The 21,496-nt window shown below is 35.1% G+C and overlaps 3 protein-coding genes across 4 annotated transcripts in view; 2 read left to right on the forward strand and 1 right to left on the reverse strand.

The window, feature by feature from the left end:
- Positions 1 to 530: 530 nt before the first annotated feature.
- Positions 531 to 4,760, reverse strand: LOC125866332 (phosphatidylinositol 4-phosphate 5-kinase 6-like). The gene is made up of 8 exons (XM_049546682.1): positions 3,480 to 4,760; positions 2,627 to 2,794; positions 2,380 to 2,539; positions 2,130 to 2,246; positions 1,850 to 2,043; positions 1,596 to 1,729; positions 1,342 to 1,420; positions 531 to 1,028 (listed from the first exon to the last, which is right to left on the reverse strand). Exons 1-8 carry the CDS (start codon positions 4,703 to 4,705, stop codon positions 740 to 742), a joined length of 2,367 nt encoding a protein of 788 aa, XP_049402639.1. The 5' UTR covers positions 4,706 to 4,760; the 3' UTR covers positions 531 to 739.
- Positions 4,761 to 5,716: 956 nt separating this feature from the next.
- On the forward strand, positions 5,717 to 9,919 carry LOC125866333 (nudix hydrolase 16, mitochondrial-like). Its single transcript, XM_049546683.1, has 4 exons — positions 5,717 to 6,083; positions 8,263 to 8,377; positions 8,840 to 8,923; positions 9,560 to 9,919. The coding sequence occupies exons 1-4, from the start codon at positions 6,013 to 6,015 to the stop codon at positions 9,827 to 9,829; spliced, it is 540 nt and encodes a 179-aa protein (XP_049402640.1). The 5' UTR covers positions 5,717 to 6,012; the 3' UTR covers positions 9,830 to 9,919.
- A 3,660-nt stretch (positions 9,920 to 13,579) lies between these two features.
- Positions 13,580 to 21,496, forward strand: part of LOC125866130 (TGACG-sequence-specific DNA-binding protein TGA-2.1-like) — a 52,873-nt gene continuing 44,956 nt past the window's right edge. For both annotated transcript variants that reach the window (XM_049546430.1, XM_049546429.1), the window contains exons 1-9: positions 13,580 to 14,236; positions 14,948 to 15,051; positions 17,040 to 17,110; positions 17,251 to 17,436; positions 19,253 to 19,330; positions 19,410 to 19,469; positions 19,602 to 19,679; positions 19,765 to 19,816; positions 21,000 to 21,271. In XM_049546430.1, coding sequence (XP_049402387.1) covers positions 14,196 to 14,236; positions 14,948 to 15,051; positions 17,040 to 17,110; positions 17,251 to 17,436; positions 19,253 to 19,330; positions 19,410 to 19,469; positions 19,602 to 19,679; positions 19,765 to 19,816; positions 21,000 to 21,271 — 942 coding nt within the window. In that variant the 5' untranslated portion in view covers positions 13,580 to 14,195. The remainder of the gene's footprint in view (positions 14,237 to 14,947; positions 15,052 to 17,039; positions 17,111 to 17,250; positions 17,437 to 19,252; positions 19,331 to 19,409; positions 19,470 to 19,601; positions 19,680 to 19,764; positions 19,817 to 20,999; positions 21,272 to 21,496) is intronic.

Genomic DNA, 21,496 nt, shown 5'->3' on the forward strand with positions numbered 1-21,496 from the left:
AAGTGGAGGATTCATAATGACTTTAGCTAGTGAGGTTGAATCCTGGTTGATGTATATTATATAGACAATCAAAATCAGTCATCAAGAAATGTAATAAGAAGGGAACTAACAAATACGTGGATGAATGTAAGCAATATTAATATCTGAATTTGGATGATTAACTGAAATTATCTTATTTATATAACTAAGGTTGATATATGTACCCTCACTTGGAAGAATTTTGAACAACATAATTAAATAGAACAAAAACAAACTATTCCACCATAACTTTCCCTTCTAATGGGTTTTATGTGACGCGAATTTGAATTCCATCATAACTTCCCCTTCTAATGGGGTCTTATGTGACACGAATTTGAATTGGTCGGCGTATTAATGCAGGTGCCAGACTCCAGATGGGAAGCCAAAAAAGAACAAAACATCATATGTTCATGAACCATACTGCAACAAAAGAACTCACAAGGTTTGAGGGGCCTAGTCAATTGGCAATTGAAACTTAATATGAAGACAGTTAATTTGCATCAATCCTTTTACAACTTTTTCTATACAATTGCTATCAGAATAGTATATATCTATAATTTAACAAAAAACTTTCAAAATCTCAAGACAAAAACTCCATGAGGCATGAGTTCTTCTAAGCTTCAACAACAAAAAATGTTGAAATCCTTCACAAGACAAGATCCATCTTGCAGCTTGAACTCCTCTAATCAAATTTAGAACTTACAAGTATGATTTTCCTTTATTAATTGTCCTCTACAAAAACTTTGAATATGTAATCGCGAAAACGCCTCGAGTATGCCATTGGATCAACTGCTGAGATAGAATTTGGATCACATTGTATAGACTTATATGCATGTTCAAGCTTCTTGGTTATGTCATAGTCTTGAAGTATATCGATTATTCCGAAAAATAATGTCACATCATACAACTCCCCTGTTGGTTCTCCTATTAGCTGAAAATCCAAGTCATTTTTCCTGAATGTCCTTTCAACTCTTGCAGGCATGTTTATTCCTAAACTTGTGTTTGTCAACCTGCATTACTCAAAGACATAACATAAGTTGCACGTTCGATGATGAAAAGTACTTAGTAGTACGTTGCTCAGACTCTTCAAAAATGGTGCCAGGTGTGTGTCAGAACTTAGTAGTGCATTGAGTGACAACATTTTTTGGGAATCCAAGCAACATAGCAATTCAACACTATAAAAAGGCATAAAAATATGTGTGAATGGACACTTAGAATGGTTCTAGTAAGCTAATTTTGAGTCCTAGTTCGATTACCTAGTGAACACCAAACATTTAGTTTACTTATTGAGAAGATTGCAGACTTGACAGATGAAAAACTTACCCTGCAGGATTAAGAAGTAATAGATCCACATCTGATTTAGTAAACCGATGAATTGGTTCAGCTTCTGTGGTTCCATTTTCTGCAAACATTAAGAAAAGAATGATGCTTTCTTGTTTTCTTACAATAAAGTTTGAGTCTTTATTATGAGGAGAGTTAATTAGCAGTTGAGATATGTAGCTGACCTTAACTTGTTTGGGACTGAGGCGTAGTACTGACAAATGTAAATGTGCAAGTGTTATAAAATTAGCACTAACCGATAGGCGTCCTACAGCCAGAAGGAGTTTGATATCCAGTACTAGCATTTCCTTCCCTAAAATTTACACCAACTAAAAGACTATAGTCCATTACTCTTTCCTGTTCCAAGAGCTCACAATCCCTATCAACTTGCCTGCAATATCAAAGAAATTTTCGAGCCAGAGTTGGATTCTGGATTTAAACTTAATGCTTTCAAGATGGTCTTTCTTGCAATACCAATTAAGACTAGATATCAGTATTGATATAATTTTACCTTTGGAATTCTTCAAACCATGACTTTTGTAACTTGAATATGAAGTTGAGATCAAGGTCTTTAAGAGTAGTTGTTGTATCAATTTCTGATTCTGGTTTATCTGTGATCCTCCCAAAAGTTGATCCTTTCAAGTCGAACCGTTTATGAATAGTGTAATTGGTGCAGAAGAGATTCCCAATGATTACGAACCGTACCTAGTTAAACCATTGAACAGATTACAAGTTCTTTTGGTAAGTAACTTAACTAGTGTTCAATTTCCATGCATTATATGTAAATATACCTTCTTTTGAGTTGGTCCATTTAGCTTCAGGCAATGCAGACCATAGTATCTAGTCACAAGGGTGTTCTCGAAAGCACGAAAATGATCATAATAGGCATTTAGCATCCTTAAAAGTACCTAATGATCATTCATTGACACGAAAAATCAGAAAGAAACATGTAGTTTGCAGAATGAAGAAATGATGACTTCATTGCAATGCTCAAAAAGTTTGAGCCGAGGGTCTATTAGAAACAGTCTTTCTGTCCCTCACCTTTACTTCTGCCTTTTTCATTGTCTTGATCATATATCTATCATCATTTGTCAAGTAAAAAAAACTTCCACTTTTTCCCGGAGAGCTTAGCTCTCTAAGGGGGCCACAAATAGACAACATATACTCCGTTGCATCCACCTTGAACAACGTTCTCAGAGCCCTGGACAGTATCATGTCGAATATAACGTTTACTTTTTGTTCTTTAAGTATACTAAGTTGATAACATTGCATAGTGAGGCATCATTACCTGAAAACTTTTGGGCAATAATCTTTCCATCTGAACTCACAAGACTGATGGCGTGGCGTACTCTTGGATCCTTCAGGTGGAAATCTTGTCCAGTACTTCTCTTTTGGATCAAAAGCTGATGGATCAAGATCGAGTGTTGGAGGAGGGCCAAGCTTTTGTACTGTATGCCTATATGGTTATTCACATTACAAGGTACCATAAACAAACAAAAAAAAAAGAGTCTTCTCAGCCTAGAAAACGCGCAGTACTATGACAGATGCTTACAGGTTTTCGATAAGTTATATACACCGACTGTATAAAGAAACTTCACATTATCAGTGTAATTTCATTTATCATAGCAAGTCATTTACCATTTTTTTCCAGGCTTCATGCTAATGAATGCTTATTATATAAAATTAAGTGATCTGTTATGTAAATATGTTTTATCTGGTAAGTACATGTATAGAAACTAGAAACTAAAACTGTAATAAAGGGCAGTCCGGTGCACGAAGCATCCTGTGGTCGGGGAAGGGGCTGTGATATATGCAGCCTATCCTGACACAACCATCACCAGCTGATTTCACAGCTAGAACCCCTAATATATAAGTCACACGGAGACAACTTTATCGTTTCTCCAGGGCTCTCTTTTTGAAGAAACTAGAACTGTAAAAAAAGGCACTCCGGTGCATGAAGCATCTGGCAGTCAGGGAAGGGACCCCATCCTGAGGGGGTGTGATATATGCAGCCTACCCTGACGCAACCATCAGTGACTTATTTCACAGCTAGAACCCCTAAACCTATAGGTCACTCGGAGACAACTTTACCGTCTCTCTTCGAAGAAACTAGAACTGTACATGAAAGAAAATTTAGGTACCTGATTCCCAACTGCAAATTGAGCATGAGCTCATAATTCTTATGCCCTTTAGATATAGTGATTCCTTGCCTTTTGACAATCTTAGGAATCCTAATAGGACTCCCACTTTTATATCCATCAGATTCTAGCAAAGCAACCATCGCGTCGATATCTGAACAAGAATTACTTGTAGTAGCAACTAATGTTGTTCCAACTCCATCTGATAACTGAATTCTACTAAACTCACTATCAGCTGAACCGTCTATTGACATCCTCCTCGTCCTACTGTTGTTATTGTTGTCCACAGGCCTCGACGATGACATCCTCACAGCGAGTTTCTTCTGTGAAGGCAACACTGAAACCTTATCATTTGGTGAGATAGTACATCCCATCAAATCAACATTGAAAACTTGTTGAGGATCCCATTCAAAATTGCCCCTTTCTAACAATGACTCAGATGGATAAAAAGTCCCATTCAATTCATCAGGATCTCTACTCCAATTCCCAATATAATAACTCCCATCAGCCCAATGAAAAGTACCTTTCCCTTTAGGCAATCCATCTTCCCAATTCCCTTCAAACAAATTTCCATTTGTCCAATACAATTTTCCATCACCACAAATAGTACCATTTGCCCATTCACCAACATAATAATTTCCATTTTTCCAAGTATACTTACCATTACTTTCTTGTAATCCTCTACACCATTCACCATCATAACAATCACCATTTGCATATTCTTTAACACCATTTCCATGTTTTAAATCCATTAACCAACAACCTCTAAATGTATCACCATTTGGTGCTGTATAAGTACCTTCACCATCCATATAACCATTCTTGAAATTACCTTCATACATTGCACCAGAAGGCCAACTAAATAGACCTTGACCTTTCATTTTACCTTTACTCCAATCGCCTACGTACATACATCCATCTGTCCACCAATACTTACCTTGTCCATTAGGTAAATTATCGACCCAATATCCAGTATAGTAATCTCCATTTGATAGAAATTTTTCTAAATGATATGTTTCACCATTCATTGGATGGTAATCTTCATCATCATTTTCTTGTTGAACATCTTGTTGAACATCTTCTTCCACTATTTCTTTTTCTTTGTTGTTGTTGTTATTAAACTCAGCTTCATCAATTTGTGTTGTTGGTCCATATGTCCCAAATATTGTATGTGCTCTTTTTCTAGCTACCAATTGTGTTTTTCTAACGGTTGCTTCCAATGCCTTCATGATTATTTTTAGATCAAGATGAATCCTTTTTCAATATGGATTTCATCATTTCATCAAATAACTTATAAAATGTGAAAAAAAAAGACAACAAATTATGGATCAAACTAAGCTATGGTAATTAGATCACTCTGTTACACTTTCTTGATCCAACAATATTGTGTTTTTTTCTTTCTTCTTTTGTCTCTTTTTCTCTGTCCTCTCTACGTGTGATGTAACAAAGGAGACAACTAACAGAAACCAACAACATATGCATTCATTGTCTCAATTTTTCCAACTTTTTTTAAAAAAAATAAATATTTTTTTTCATTTTTTTTTATTATATGGTTTTGAATGTAATTGTCACACTCTAAGGGGTGCTAGAACCTGAACTTGAAAGGGGATTTGGTGTGTGGGTTGTCTTAGGTGAATCTCTAGTCGGAATGAGAGGAGAAAGTTAAAAGTCATGTAAGTGCGAGTTCATAATCAATTGCCAAGAAGCTAATCCATGCCGTTGATAAGCTTAAGGGTGACCCAAACAAATATTGAAGCAGACAATATCTTGATAGTTGGGTTGGGTCGTTACATTTGGTAATAGAGTCTAGCGCTTCTTCAATGTGATGGTGGTCAGTGGGGCAAAAGTGACGGAGGGTGGATTGACAAGGACGGATCACATAAAAGGATTGAAAAGCTTCTAGGTTGGCAAGCCTCCAATATCCAAAGAAGAGGTGTACGTTACATCTTAAATGAGTCCCACTTTGAAATACGAAAGAAAATTAAAGAGCTTTATATAGTAAAAATTCACATGGTACTTGTGTTATTAGGCTTGATAATCACATAACCCAAAATATAAATGTGTAAATATTTTATTAAACCAACTAAAGCTTATATCTTTATTAAAATGAGCTTCTAATAATTTCTTTTTATTTATAGTACTCAAATGAAATCTCAAATCGTTCTTGGTCCTCATATATTTGTAGGAGCTTGGAGCTTTGAACTCGAGACTTCTAATTAGGATCCCGAACCATTCTTGGTCAGCTCAAGACTCCCATGTTGCTACTCCGATTCATGCGCTGCTTTAACACCCTTTACCCTTTTCTCTCTCTCTCTCCTTTCTCATTGTTTCTAATTTTTCATCTAACTTTTTTTTTTTGTTGATAAAACCAAGAAAATGGGTACAGCCTATTTTGCTGTTTATGAAGGGAAAAAGGGTTGATTTTTTTACAATGCAGAAGCGATAAAAGCCAATCAGTTTGGGCAAATATGGTTAAGCAGATTTAGGCATTGCTTCTGTATAAAGTTATAGATATATATATATATTTGAATTATAAATGTCTGATTTGGTTGCTCGGACGGGTCGGCATCAACAGCGGTATGAAGAAGGTTATCGACTCATTGCTGGGTACTTCTCTTTTCTGTTCTTTATGTGTGAAGTTTCTGTTTTGTTTGGATTTATTTTGGATTTTGCTCATTTGGGTTCTGTTTGGTTTTGGGAATTTTTCTGTTGAATGTGGGCATTTTCTACATTGGTGTTTACTTATTATGAGATAATTGATGAAGAAGGGTTCTTAAGGAACAAGATGGATTGCAGTTCCTTTCACTTTAGTGTTTCCTTTGATTGCATTTGTTTAAGGGTTGGGTTTGTGCAGTTTGATTTTAAGAAAGGGGGGCAATTTTTTAGCTTTCTATGGACTAATAAAGTTTAGTATCTTCAAAAAGTTGAAGTCTTTTCGCACCCAAGGGTGTGGCCTAGTGGTTACTGAAGTAGGTTGTGAACCATGAGGTTCAGGTCTAAATCCCAATAGAGATAACTATTTTTCCTAGCTTTGGTGGATAGACAGAGCTACCTGTTGCTGGTGGGAGGTGGCATGTATCCCGTGGGATTAGTCGAGGTGCGTGAAAGCCCCTCGACAACGATTATCGAAAGAAAAAGTTGAAGTCTTTTCGCACCCAAGGGTGTGGCCCAGTGGTCACTGAAGTGGGTTGAGAACCATGAGGTTCAGGTCCAAATCTCAATCGAGATTGTCATCTGTCCTAGCTTTGGTGGACTTATAGAGTACCTGTTACTGATACCTGTTGCTGGTGGGAGGTGGCAAGTTTCCTGGGGAATTAGTCGAGGTGTGCGAAAGCGGGCCCGGACACCACGGTTATCAAAAAGAGAAGTTGAAGTCTTTTATGAAGAGTAATGCCCAAGAACTGTTAGGACATGTGGGAATAGGCTGGCATTGTTCTCTTCAAGTTGCTTATTTAAAAAGAAGTAAATTTTGAGGAGGTAAAAGAAGAATAATGACTCTTGGAAAGTTGGAGTAGGAATTGGGTGACCCTGTCTATTTATGTTTTTTCTGTTCCACATAATTTTATGATGAACATAAGATGAAATTTGGAGGCATACTGTCATCATTTAAGCATAAAACAAATCAAAACTGGGGTTATATGGTTGAAATAACTCCTGTATCCCACTACATCATCTTATAAATTCTTTTGCTGATTCAGTCAGAAGGAAGCTATCCTTATCCTTCCCATCACACTTACTATCTCCAAGTTTCCATTCTTATTCTGTTTAATATCTCCTTCAAAATAGAGTCTTAACTCATAAGCATGACATAAAACATAAATGAAGTTCAAAAAACATGTAGTGAAACTTTCTTTATCCACCAGAGGAATGGAAAGATATGAGAGCTACGAGGGCTCGAGCTACTTGACAGCAAATAATAATTCATTTCATCCTATCACCATCAAAACTAGTACTATGACTTTCACCGAAATAGCCATGGGATGGGATTATTTTTCAGCTGAAAAAAATGTGAGAAGGAAAAAGACTGATGGAAGGATTGCTTCCCTTTCCTAGTTGACAGGCATTGCACCCTTTTAGCTCTAGAGTTTGTCTTAGTTCTGAGCTATTCAGGCTGCAACTTAGTGTGGTGACATTCCCTGGGGCTTCAATGTTCTATATTGTTAAGAATTGTTGGTTTTCGAGTTAAAATTTGTAGTTCGACTCTTTTAAGAGTGTGTTATGCACTGAATACTTGATTTAATCTTTGGAAAGTTATAGAAAAGCAACTGCGCAAAGTAGAAAAATTTAGGTACACAAGAGAAATCCCTCCGTGGCTAGAAAATATTGGAATATGATTCTCATAAAAAAATGCTGTTAGAACAGAAGTAGTATGTGGATTTTTATGGAGAAAAGATAATCTTTTGGCTTCTAAAAACTGAAGTAAGCTAAAATTTCAAAATTTAGTTCTTCTAATTAAATACTAAGCATGTCTTTTGAAGTTGACATACAAGTTCACTTTATCGCTGTCTTTTTCTCAATAATTCAGGTGGTAGATCTGACTTTTTGACTTTCGGGTCTCTTTTTCACAAGTACACAACATCTTTATATGGGTTTTAGACCCCTGATAGTCGGTACGTCGTTTGACGACTTCCATAGTTCCATTTGTCAAAGATTTTTTGCTTCTTCAATATCTGAAAACAGTGGGAAACTACTGCGTTAACTTCCTGGGTTTGCATTTGAAATCAGAATCATATTGACTTAGAACCTGTATATTCTGATTTCTGAATTATAATGAGAGTTATCACAGGTGTATACCATTCAGGTTCAGAGATATGGAACAAAATGGTGATGACACGTCTGAAAAGATAGTTGAAGTACTGATGATAAACTCAACGAGCGGGCCTGGTCTTCTGTTTCCAAAGGTGAGAGAATTGTTCTTTTGGATTTCATGCAATATGCTATGGTAGTTCAAATGACTGAAGTGTTTTATTGGACCAACATTATGTGACTTTATCTTCTGATGGATCTAGTGGTTGTGTCCTCTTTACCACTTGGTATTTCAACCTCATAATTAAGAGATTTGCTAACTTTGTTCCACCTTGCTGTCAAATTGAACCTTACCAAATTAAACAACTAGAAAGACACCAAGTTTGGCATTTACAGTAGGCTCTCCTTTTTTTTATTTTCTAGGCATCACACATGACTTGATAGGCTTCTTGTTCTTTTCTTCAATTGTTATTTTATTTTGGGTTTTTTTTTTTTTTTTGTTATTAGCAGCACCGTGATATTGGGGAATAAGATCTTAGTTCTTTTTGTTCATGTTTATTTTGCCTTATAGTTGACAAGATGTCTGTTAATTGACATTTCTGTCTTTGTATATACAGGGAGGGTGGGAAAATGATGAAACAGTTAAAGAGGCAGCTGTTCGTGAAGCCATAGAGGAGGCTGGAGTTCGTGGGGATTTAGTGGTGAGATCATTGGAACCTTTCTTCATTTATTCTGTAGTATCTGGACACACAAATATGTTATTCCATGTTGCACGGAGGTTCATCATGTTTTAGTGGAGGAAAAATCACTTTTTAGTGATGGATTTGCATGTCAAATGGACCGCAATAGCAACATTTTCGCTGCCTTTGAGCTTTGGATGTGCTCGTATCTTTTTATTACTTTATCATCTTTAATTCTCTCTGTGCAGAATGTTCTTTTATTATTAATGGAGTGAATTTTTTTCAAGAAAGCATCATATGATGTGATGAAGCTTCAATATGTATTTTTTTTATGAAGTGGGAGATATTACAAACCACATCAAGAAGATGCAAAACTTAGCACTGGACAGTGTCTAAATGTGATGCAACAATATTACAAAAGCTGAACTTCTGTTGGAGCATTTTAGGAGAGTCAAAATATGCTTGTTTTAGTTTAGAATTTAGATTGTCTTGGTGTAAAACTTCCAAGTAATCCTCTCTTGATCGGCATAATGTTTTATCTTAAAATAAGTATTTTGTGTAAATAACTTGTAGGTTGGAGCGTCTGTAGAAGTGACGTCATTCCCTTGTCTTTTGTTATCATGTATCCATTGGATTTATACCTCTTCTTTTTTTCAGCATTTTTTGGGATACTACCCCTTTAAAAGCAAAACACTTCAAGACGAGTTCAGTCCAGAAGGTCTGTGTAGAGCTGCCATGTTCGCTTTGTTTGTGAAGGAAGAGCTTGACTGTTGGCCAGAACAGAGCCGGCGGGAAAGAACTTGGCTGACAATTCCTGAGGCGATTGAATGTTGCCGGCACCCATGGATGAGAAAGGCCCTTGAAGAAGGATTTTTGAAGTGGCATGAGGATGGTATGGTAAGCACAATTAACAACGACGATGACTAGTTTTTCTCTTTAGTCCTCCCTTACCAAAGACTGAAGTTTTTTTAGAACTTTAACGGGTAGAAACAACTGTGAACTTGGATCTTATGTCAACTCTAAATCTTCCAAAAAAGTGACATGGTCACCATGTTTTGATAATTTATTATCTGGTTCTTTGCTTTTCATGAGACTGAGGGAGAATCAGAAAGAAAAGAAACAAGAAAAATTATCCCCATCTTCATCATTTTTTTCTATTGCTAAGCTACATTTTCAGTTATACAAGTAGTGGGACTAACCAAATTAGTTAGATTACCAGATGCTGCTTTTATCTGCAACTGTGATTTCATTATAATGACATGCACATCATAGCCCCTAGGGGTGCAGCCCTTCCCCGAACCGTGCATGAACGCATAATGCTTCGTGCACTGGATTGTCCCGTACATGACATGCTCATTATGGTCGTTCTACGCGATATAGTGTCCATAATCTGTCATGGGGAAGGCAAAGAAACTTCTTGAACAGGCCTCACCATGTGTATGCTTAACAACTGTATTTGATACCAAATGAATGGCTATAAATTATTTCAGTCTGCACTTGAGGTTGAGGGTATAGTCTAGTAGTCAATAATGTGGACAGAGTTACTTGGTAACTATGCTGCTGAGAGATTTCTTCTTATTTCTTCAAGCCTTATTGAATAGAGTTATCCGGTAACTATGTTGATGGGAGGTAGTGAGGTAGTGGGTACTCGTGGAATTTAGTGGACATGTGTACAAGTTGGCTCCGACATCACGATATTTTTTTGAAGCTTATGCATTTATATGATTTTAAATTATTTCAGTTTCTCTCCTTCCTTTGCCAGAAAGAAATATAAAAGTTAGATTAGAATTGCTTTCTAACTTTAAAAACTTTTGGTCAATTTTAGAAACTACTCAATCTTTTTAATAGTATATTTTTTTCCTTGGTGGTCCATTGCTTGTTACATACAATGTACTTATTATTCTCTCCGTCCAGAATTAATTATTATATTTCTCTTCTCGAGAGTCAAATTATATTTAACTTTGGAAAGTATTTTTTCCATCAAATTGAAATGAGTACAATTATAACTTATAATACTTTTAGTATAATTTTTAAATATTTAAATTTTAATTATAAATTATTTAATTAATTTAATCGAATTTAACTTTCAAGATTCTTGACTCTTACGTGGGAATGTTGGAACTAAAGGACTTCATACATTTTTCGGATGATTTTAGAATTTATCAAAAAAAAAAAGAAGAGATTTCTACTTTACTTCTTAGTTAAAGTTTTATACTTTTTTTCTTTTTCTTTGACAACTCGAGATATACAAAAGTTGATCCAATATTTAAATATGATAACTTGTACATTTAAAATTCTTTATTGTATTTTAAAATAATAGGTTTATATATGGTATTTATTGAAATTTAAATAATTATCACATCCTGAATCATTTTTTCGTGTAGAAAACAATGAATTTAGTTGAATCCTTAATCAAAAAATTGCATAAATTTTGTTATATTGCTAATAATTTAATTAATGTATCCTGCAAATGCATTAATGAAAAATCACGAAGCAAAAAGGTAATTGGCTAATGATAATATATCTTTCTGATTCTAATAATTTAATTAATTAACGTATCTTGGAAAAAGTTGTTTTTCTAATTATTAAAAGTATTTAATAATTTAATTAAAATATAAATTACTTGTGTTGGAAAGTACAAAATGATATTAGCATCTATCTCCCCAGTCAGGCGGCGCTGGAAAAGGAAATACAAATATAGTAATAAAACATTTGTCAATATTGACTAAGTAGCCCATATAGTTTAGTTAATTGTAAGTGGTCCACTACATTTCTCTCATTTTTTTTAAAAAAATTTCGATTTAATGTCTGATATTCACATTGAAGTTCGACTAGTTCAGATTTACATCGTGTAGGGTTCTATTCGAGGGAAAGTCCTACCAAGTACCAAGAATATTTTATATCGAAGCTTGAATATAAGACTTTTGGTTACATAAAAATCAGACTCATTCATTGTATTTCTCTCTTTAACAAGAAATGGTCAACTTTACCTATATACTATATGAAATTAAGTAATTTTATCCTCCGCAAGTTACGATCTAATATTACTCTTGTTTGTTTTGGTCCTTGACCTTTAATGGTATTTCAACTTGAAGGTGATTTTATATTGTAATTAAAAGTTAATTGGATAAATTTGAATCTTTTTGCTTGAAGAATTTGAATATGTGTGAATCTACCCCACTCCATGTTGAAACTTTGTAAATAATGAGAATTAATACAATATGAATAGATAAAATGAAATATAACGAATGATAAAATTGAATAGTTTTAGAAAAGTATTTTTCTTTTTTTTTTGCTAAGAGGGGAGTACCAAATAGTGCAATGATTTGTGTTTTTATTTGTGTTTGAAAATAGGCATTTTTTGTACAAGGGTGTTCACATCTAGACATGTAGGGTAAAAGCTTTTGGTTAACATAACCAAATTTATGTCTATTTTGAGAAACATTTATATTAACAATTATTAAAGCCAACTAATTATCATATGTTTGACTGTGATGCTTTTAATCATTACTATTTTCATTTATGGAATTTTCAACAAACTTTACTTCTTTGTTGTTTTGTATATTCCAAAGTTCCCAACAACTTTTATTTAGTACTATCCACATCCACCAACGATCATCTACCTATGATTAGCCTAAGAAAATTAGTGCAATGGTCTAATCTCCGTTACATATAGTATGACTGAAGCGAGATTGAGTTGATTCATGCATGTATAGAAAAGGTGTGTGGAGGCATTAATAAGAATGTGTGAAAGTTTAACTATAACGAGTTGTAAGAAAGGTAAAATGTGTGAAAGTTTAACTATAACGAGTTGTAAGAAAGGTAAAAATAATCCAAAGAAGATCATCAAAAGAAGTAATTAGACAAGATATAATGCATCTTCTACTTATTGAGAATATGATGCATATTGACCTTAGATAAGAAAGTTTTGAAGATCGAAAATTAGAATAGCAAAATTGTCGTACTTATACGGGGGAGAGGCGGGGAGATAGTCTCCTCTTCTCCTAATTTAGTAATCTAGCCTAGTAAATATTTGAAACAAGTTCCAAACATATCGCGACTTTCATCTTATCAACCAAATCAAACTAATTCCTTCAAAATAAAATATCGCCAAGTGAAGGAACATATTTAAGATAAAAGATAACAATTACGAACTTATGAACTAACATATAAATATAAAGAAACATACAATAAATTATACTCCGTTCCATTCAAAATCATTGTTATTTCACAAAATCAAGGTGTTCAATTTTTTCCCTCCAAATTTATCCTTGACAATTCCTAATTCAATATAATTTTTCAATGTTATATATAACAAGCTACATAAATAAATAAATCATAATTAAAGGATATTAGTCAAAACCCACTCTTTTAAATAAAGGGATCCAAGTGAAAACATAAAAACTTTGGGTGTGTTATGTGTAACTTCCAAAACTCCTAAGGAGAATCTGAAATTAGATTGTTTTATTATGTAAGTGCGCTAAATAATTTAGGAATATTAAAATATACTCCTCACTTTTACTTATTTATCATTTCTAATATCAAATAAAAATATTTATATTAGCTACTTTATTTATAGAAAGATATATAAAGTTCAAAATAAATAAATAAAAATAATCGGATCGAACAAATATTGATATATATATATATATATCTCGGTGGCTTAGAAAATGACGTGGGGGCTAGCGTAGTTTGGGATGATCTAAACGTCACGTTTGTCATCTTCCTCTCTCTTTCCCTCGTTCTTCGTGGTCATAAATATATAATAATATTAAGTAAAATTATACAAAAATAAATTCTGGGTTCGTTGAATTTTGTGTAAAAAATGAGTCTTTATACAGAAAATTCAACTTGAAATTGTTTACTGACCAGTCATTGAACCACTCCAACTTTGCTTATTTAGTTTTTATACAAAGTGGGGTTGTAGAAAATTCAATTTTCTTGAGGTTTTTTTATTAATTTTCAGCTTTTGGGTATTATCTATTAACTCATTTTGATGAAGGGGTAGTTGGGTTTTGATAAAGTTTTGACCTTTTTGGTGTTTGAAGTGAGGGTTTATGCACAGCTGTTTTTTTTTTGTTGTGTTTTCTTGATTTCAATGGTGTAATTTTGTCTGATGCGGTGTATGTATTAAAGTTTTAAGCGGTTGCTTTTTGGAAGTTTTTGTACTTACTCAACTATTTGAAGGGGGTTTGTAGTTTAATTTTGTTTCTGTAGAGTTTTGAGTGTATGAACTGAGGTTGATGATGATGTGAAGATTGGTAGAAAAGGCTATAAGAGTGGTACTTCTGGGATGCCAAGTTTCATTTCTCAGATTCCAGTTTCAAATCACATGTATATCTCTTAACATGCTTTTTCTTTTTTGAATTTCTGTAAATTTTAGTTTGTTCTTTGTATGTTTGTAAGTGTTGGATTTGTTTCAGATGGGGATTACTGTTTAGTTCTCATGTTTATGTTGAAGGATTCGATTTTTGAGATAGTTGTTATAGGGACTAGGCTATACATCTTTCTATTTGTTCATGTAAATAAAAATAGAAGTCACTTACAGTTTGATTCTAGTTTGGAGAGAGAATTTTGTATGAGTTTTAGGATAGTCTCTCAAGCGAAAAAAGAAGAAGAAAGAGAGCTGAACTCTCCTTGTTTCAGGATCGGATAGGTCCTGTAGCGGCGGAGATAGGATTTCCATTATCGGGGGTTCATAGATAATTTTGACTTTTTATATAATCATGTGTTTTCCGGTGAAGGGGATTCAAATGAACCCCCTTCTGCCGTTGTCCAGATCATGGTTTAGGTAAATCAACTAGTTCTATTAATACTCCGCTAATCCCTAGAAACGAGTTAAACTTAATAAGAAGAGGAAAGAATGTTCAACCATTTCATAGTCAAGTTGTTTCTCAGAGTTCTTCCTGAATAATTACAGTTTAACGTGTTAGTCTAAATCTAGAATAGTTATATGTCATTGCTGATATGCTGTGTATGTAGGTGACATCTCAGATTTTTAATTCCTGTTTAACAATATTGTTGGGCTGTAATTTTGGATTTCAGGGGCACTGAAGGGAACAATACAAATACTTCTCGAATGTCTGAATTTGGGGTGCTTGAGCAATATCTTGGATTCCGTATTGGAGATGGTGCTAATGTTAATCGAAGTATGTATTTTATAGACTAATCCTTAATGTTCTTGGTCTGCCTATCTTTCCTATCTGTCATCTGATAAAAGAATCTTTGTATGTTTGAGCCTTTTTTAAGTTACGGGTTTACAGTAGACACCAAGTATGTTTTGTCTTTAGTGTTTCTAGTGAGCATTTGGGCTCTCTCGTTGTAAACAACTGATGATCTTATCAGCAAGTTTTACTTTCCATGAAAATTATCTTTGGGTAGTTGAGACCTCCGAAAAGTTTAAATGAGCTGAAGAGACTGATCATGGCATAGGACTTTTCTTTGCTTTTCTACCCTAGTCAGGTCTAAATGTAGTAAGAGAAGTGGGACTTTGAACTTAACTCAATTCCAAACGTTAGTAGGAGTTCAAGATTATATAAGAGATATTTGGACATGAGGGTCCAACATTGGGTAATTTAACATTAGGGAATTGCATCATACTATGTTAAGAGCAATCGACCTTGGGCATAACTCTACCCAAAAAACTAGTTCATTGGGGAGAGTTGCAGAAAGACCATATAAAGAAGGTAAAATTCATACCCTCAACCGACGTGGTACCGTAACGTATGAATCCTCTTTATAGATAATATTCGAAAAGCTAATATTCTTATGTATCTATAGGTTTGGAAAATATATTCGGCGCATAGTATATGAAGTAACCTCTTTATACATAATCTACGAAAAAGTAATATTCCCATATATATGTCTATAATTTGGAAAACATATTTGAGCACATAGTATATGAAGTAACCTCTTTGTAGATGAGCTACGAAAAAGTAATATTCCTATGTAGATACCTATAGTTTGGAAAAGATATTTGAGTGCATAGTATATGAAGTAAATAGTGTTTTGTGATATTGAGATAGCTAATTTAAATTAAGAAGACGAAGTTCATTGTTCCAAATATTTGATATATCTTGAATTGGGTCTTCCTATTTGGACAATGTTAAATAAGAGTTAAATTAGTATACCTATTCCAGGAATGTTGGGTTTGGCAGTAACGAACAAAATGGGAATTGATTTTTTTTGTCCTAATATGGGTGCAAGACATGTGACCTTTTTACATCCAAAAGTAGTGGTGTCAAGAAAATGTTCTGTTTGCATGGTGTTTAAAATTTTGGGTTTAGTTCTAAATGCACTGCTAAAAAATTAGGTCAAAAGCGCGGACTTCATAAGTTATGTACCAGGTGGTCATTTGCACAATTTGCTCTTATTTCCTGATCTCTATATATTTATATAATTGCCACCATCTGGTTTTGTGTTTGTCATTTTCGGATTACAATGTAATGTAAAGATAGTACCCCCTCCGTTTCAATTTGTTTGTCTTACGTTCTTTTGTAGTCCATTTAAAAAAGAATGCCTCCTTTTGACAACTCCGTTATTTCAATTTCCACATGGCATGTTTAAGACCAAGATTAAAAGACATTTTGGTACATTCAACATATGAGTTTAAGACCACAAGATTCGAAAGTCCTTTTCTTTAAACTTTGTGCCAAGTCAAAACTAGACAAACAAATTGAAACAAAGGGAGTACCTATCAAATATAATGTGTAGATATTGCAAACAATAGCCAAAAAATGTTGAAGAGCATGAAGGACAAGGATAATTGGGGTTTTATTCCTTTGTCACTTTACAAACTGATCTGTCAATATAACTTCCGGGTGAAAGAACTAACTTATGGTCTAATAAACTGGATGTCTGCTCTCCAAATACTCTATATTGTTAAACCTAAATGTTTAGAGTGATGCTGGAAGGTGGTCTGGATCCCCCTTATTAGAGAACTGTGGTTGCAATGGTATTCTTGAGCTTGATTTCAACTGTAGTTGGAATGCTTGATTTTACTGAAAAGCACTTGTGTTTTCTTTTCTAGTGTTCCGTTATATGTGAACCACAATTGTCTAGCAACTTGTCTCACTTATGTGAAGACTGACCATTTCCTGTGTAGTATGATTGATGAATATATTTTTTGTTGGTTTAGGTCCCCTATTTAATTCAACATCTGCAGCTAATCCAGCAGTGGGATTTGACGTCTCTGGAACCATCAATAGGGTAATCATGGCATTATTCTCTCTACATTTCTTCCTAAAGAGATGTAGAAACTGTTAATCTGATATTGCCAGAGATGTCCACAGGCTGAGGGCAAGGCATTTAGCTTATTTTGATATATTTTTTTCCCATTGAACTTTCAGAATTTAGCTCCTTCAAATACAAGTTTGTCTACTGCTGCTCCGGGATCTCATGTAATACAATTGCAATCAAACTTAGTTCCTGCAGCCGGCACTCATCCTGAGAATTGGGGCGAGTCCAACATGGCAGATTCTGGTTCTCGCACTGATACTTCAACTGACATGGAGGGAGATGATAGAAATCAAAGGGTAATTTACTCTGCTTGTCTCAGTTTCATTGCTTAGCCTCTCTTAGTCCATTTCTCTTTGATTTGTAAAGACCTGCGATCTCTTGGAATTTATCTTGATTTGAGTAAGAATAAAATTTAACAGAAGCGAAGGGTCAAGGGGCCATCTAGGCAAACCAACAAGTATGGATTGGGGTTTTGGTTATTGTTATTGCGCTTGGCCACTTGCATAAAGTGAAATGTTTATTTGGAGTCATTTTGTTCTATTTGGGTCTGTGCTGATCAGACTCGGGTTCGGGTATCCGACCTGGGTGCTGCCTATCGAAAATCCAGATTCTTTATCACATAAATTTTAGGATTCAGGGGTATGGATCTGAGTACTGATACAGGTGCTGGGATATGACCAATGAATGTTTATTACAAAATATTTCAATTAGTTGAAGTTATTGAACTTAAATTAATAGAAGTTCATTCCTTATAAACACCAATATTTTGTTCTTTTCTCACGCAATAGAAAAGGGTTCTCATACTTTACATTTTTTGAGAATGACCACATTCGCGTACTTTATATATATTTATGACATAAACCCAAAAATCAAACTAAATACCCAATCAATCTATACTTCTCGGTCTAGAATGTGTCAAGTACCCAAGATAAGTTGACCAAATCTGCTATAGATCCCACACCCACACCTATGTCGTGTCTACATGGGTGCGGCGGAGATTTTGAAGAGTGCTTGCAACATAGATTTGGACACTTGTATGCCTGTGTAAGAAAAAGTGTGAGAGAATCTCTGGTTTTAGAAAACTCTAATTTTCCTTGAATGATTAGTTATTTACTATTCCTGTCCCATCTTATATGACTCTTTTCTGTTTGGGATGTCTCAAAATGTTTGACATATTCCATCTCTGCAACTTTCACAACTGTCAACAACAACAACAACAACATACCCAGTGAAATCCCACTAAGTGGGGTCTGGGGAGGGTAGAGTGTACGCAGACCTTACCACTACCTCGTGGAGGTAGAGAGGCTGTTTCCGGAGGACCCTCAGCTCAAGTACAACAACCCAAGAAAAATAAGAGGAAACATTATATATGCCATAGTATCCAATAAGAGAAAAGTGTATAGTCAACAAAGGAGACAATAACATCAAGAAAATAATGTGAGAGGTGAAACTCAGTAAACGACAAAAGACTATATGATCACAGACAAGAACTACAAGATCAAGGCTAGGACTACTACAAACGCTACCCACCAAAACCCTCGCACGGGAAGACAACACGCTAGCCCCACTAACCTTCAACCTTAATACGCGACCTCCACTCCTTCCTATCTAGAGTCATGTCCTCGGTAATGTGAATCCAAATTCACAACTGTCAAGAATCCAAATTCGTTAAGGTGTTCAAATTTTAAACTTTAATCTTATGTTTTCTTTGTTAGATGAACTTTTCAATCATTATTACTTTAATAAATGTCACCACTGATACAATAAATGGAAGTGTGTGTTATTGAATTATTAATTCAAAATATAAGACAATTATTTGTATTGTAAAGAAATGGATAAGTGGAATAGATACAGAGGACTTATGTTAACCAATCCCAACTAGCTGTTATTGAGCAATAATTGGTTGATTGTCTAGGTTTCATCACTTCAATTTCATACTTGAGTCCCCTCATGATTTTTGTATTGTTTGTGGACCTTTTTGTTTCAATAATTGTTATTGCATGCTTAAAAAATTAAGCGGAAATTTCTTTACTTGAAAGTATAACATTTTTCATAATCTGGTTTGCGTTCTTACATTTGAGTCATGTATGAAAATTCTTTTCCATTGTGCAGATTGAGACGGGTCAATCCAGGGCTATTGCAGCTTCTGATTCCAGTGACAAATCAAAAGAAAAAGTCTTGGATCAGAAGGTCCGTTTCTTACTATTTAGTTTTAGAAGAGGAGAACTTCCTTTCTTATTTTCTTTTTGCTTATTATCACTGCTTGCAGACATTACGGAGACTTGCCCAAAATCGTGAAGCTGCTAGAAAAAGTAGATTGAGGAAAAAAGTAAACCTTTCTTCTCTCATTCTCCACACTAGTTTGTCATTTTAGTATATGAGGAATGCTGAAGAGAATATGTCAGCTGATTGTTTCTCACTCGTCTTTAAATGACTAATTCCGTACTTGCTTATGCTGCAGGCATATGTTCAACAGCTGGAGAATAGCCGGCTGAAGCTATCGCAGTTGGAGCAGGACCTTCAGCGTGCACGTCAACAGGTATTGGCTTCTTCCTTGCTTTTGGGAGGACAACTTGAGGAGGTTCCACAATCTTTTCTTATTTTGTTTATTTGTCCAACTGAAGGGGAAGTACATTTCAAACATGGCAGATCAATCAAACGGAGCGGGCGCCAGTGGTATGCCTTTCTCTTGTAGTTCCCTTTTTTCATTTCAACAAACAAGAAAATTGATGGGTCTTCTTCTAGATCTGTTGAGGAAGTATCACTTCTTGATACTAAATTGAGCTAGGAATGGGTTGTTATTTCATGTTTCTTGCATTTGATTCTGTTACCATCTGTTGTCTTTAGTGTTTCAGTTGCCACATTATTTCTTTTTTATTATTGTTCATTTTCTGGAAGTCCTGTATTGCTTTCCGTATTAATTGACCTGTTTTCTCCACTGCCATATTTCCTTTTCCCCAGCCACTTTGATTTGCTACACTTGAGCCGAAGGTCTTTCTAAAATAGTCTCTCTACCTCTACGAGGTAGTAAGGTCTGCGTATACTCTTCCCTCCCCAGACCCCTTTTGTGGGATTACTCCCAGCAGGACAGACTACACTTGATGTGATAAAGATCGTTCTAGGAGAACAAAACTGGGTATGTTGTTGTTGCAACTTCCGCAGTTCGACAATACTCTTTATTGTATCAGCTATGATATCATTAAAATCATCTAGATGTGCCTCTCATAGATGATAATGACAGGATTTGGGTAGTTCTAGGAAAATTTGGGTGGAATCAGAATGGTTGGTTTCACTGGACAGAAAAGCGTCCACCATATTGCAGTCAAAACAGACATTTTACATGATGGCTATCTCTATCTTAAACTCGTCCTATATGCACTTTATGCACCTTTCAGCCTTTCCAGGAATATTTCGTCTCTCATATGTTGTGTGTCGCGCGGTCTGTGTTTAGGAAGCAAATAAGACGGAAATAATGTGTGTTTTTAATTGAAGGAGATTGTAGAACTTCAGTTTTCTTGATTTTCCCTGATTGACTGGACTCAAATAATGAGATAACTTGTGAAATCCATCTGTGCGTCGATACGCTGTGGATGACATTTAATCCGAAATTGAGGAACAAAGTAAACTGCAACTTTCAATTGGTACTTGGTTTGATGTTCACAAGTCTCACACTTGTGATGGTTGCTATGATTAAGATAACGAATGAATCGGTTGCTGCTTTATGCACTCAGTTAAATACATGACTTTTTTGTATTAGGCTGGCCATTCTTAATAAGATAACGTTCAACCCCTAATTTTTGATTGCACTGAAAAAGTTTTCTCGTGCTAAGATAACCTTTCAGATGCTGCTGTTCTGCAGGGACCTTAGCATTTGATGCAGAATATAGTCGATGGTTGGAAGAACACAACAAACACATCAATGAGTTGAGAACCGCTGTCAATTCACATGCAAGTGACCCTGAACTGCGAAGTATTGTGAATAATGTCACTGGACATTACGATGAGGTCTTTAGGGTGAAAGGAAATGCAGCCAAGGCGGACGTATTCCATGTCTTGTCAGGGATGTGGAAAACCCCTGCCGAGCGGTGTTTTATGTGGATTGGTGGCTTCCGCCCCTCGGAACTTCTTAAGGTGACCTTCTTGCTTTCATATGCGGTCAATTCTGCGTCTGTTCTTGTATATTTTCCATCTAGACTTTCCCTGTAAAGGATTATAAAAAGCTGTTGTACTACTTGATCATGTATGAAAAGGTCCTATTGTTTGCAGGACTAATAAGTTCTTAGTAGTGTGGAATTTCATTGATTTATGCTTGTGAAAATTTACTTACTAAAGATTGGGTGGTTTCACTTTCCGAAC

Source organism: Solanum stenotomum, chromosome 5, assembly GCF_019186545.1.
Source record: "Solanum stenotomum isolate F172 chromosome 5, ASM1918654v1, whole genome shotgun sequence".
Lineage (NCBI taxonomy): Eukaryota > Viridiplantae > Streptophyta > Magnoliopsida > Solanales > Solanaceae > Solanum > Solanum stenotomum.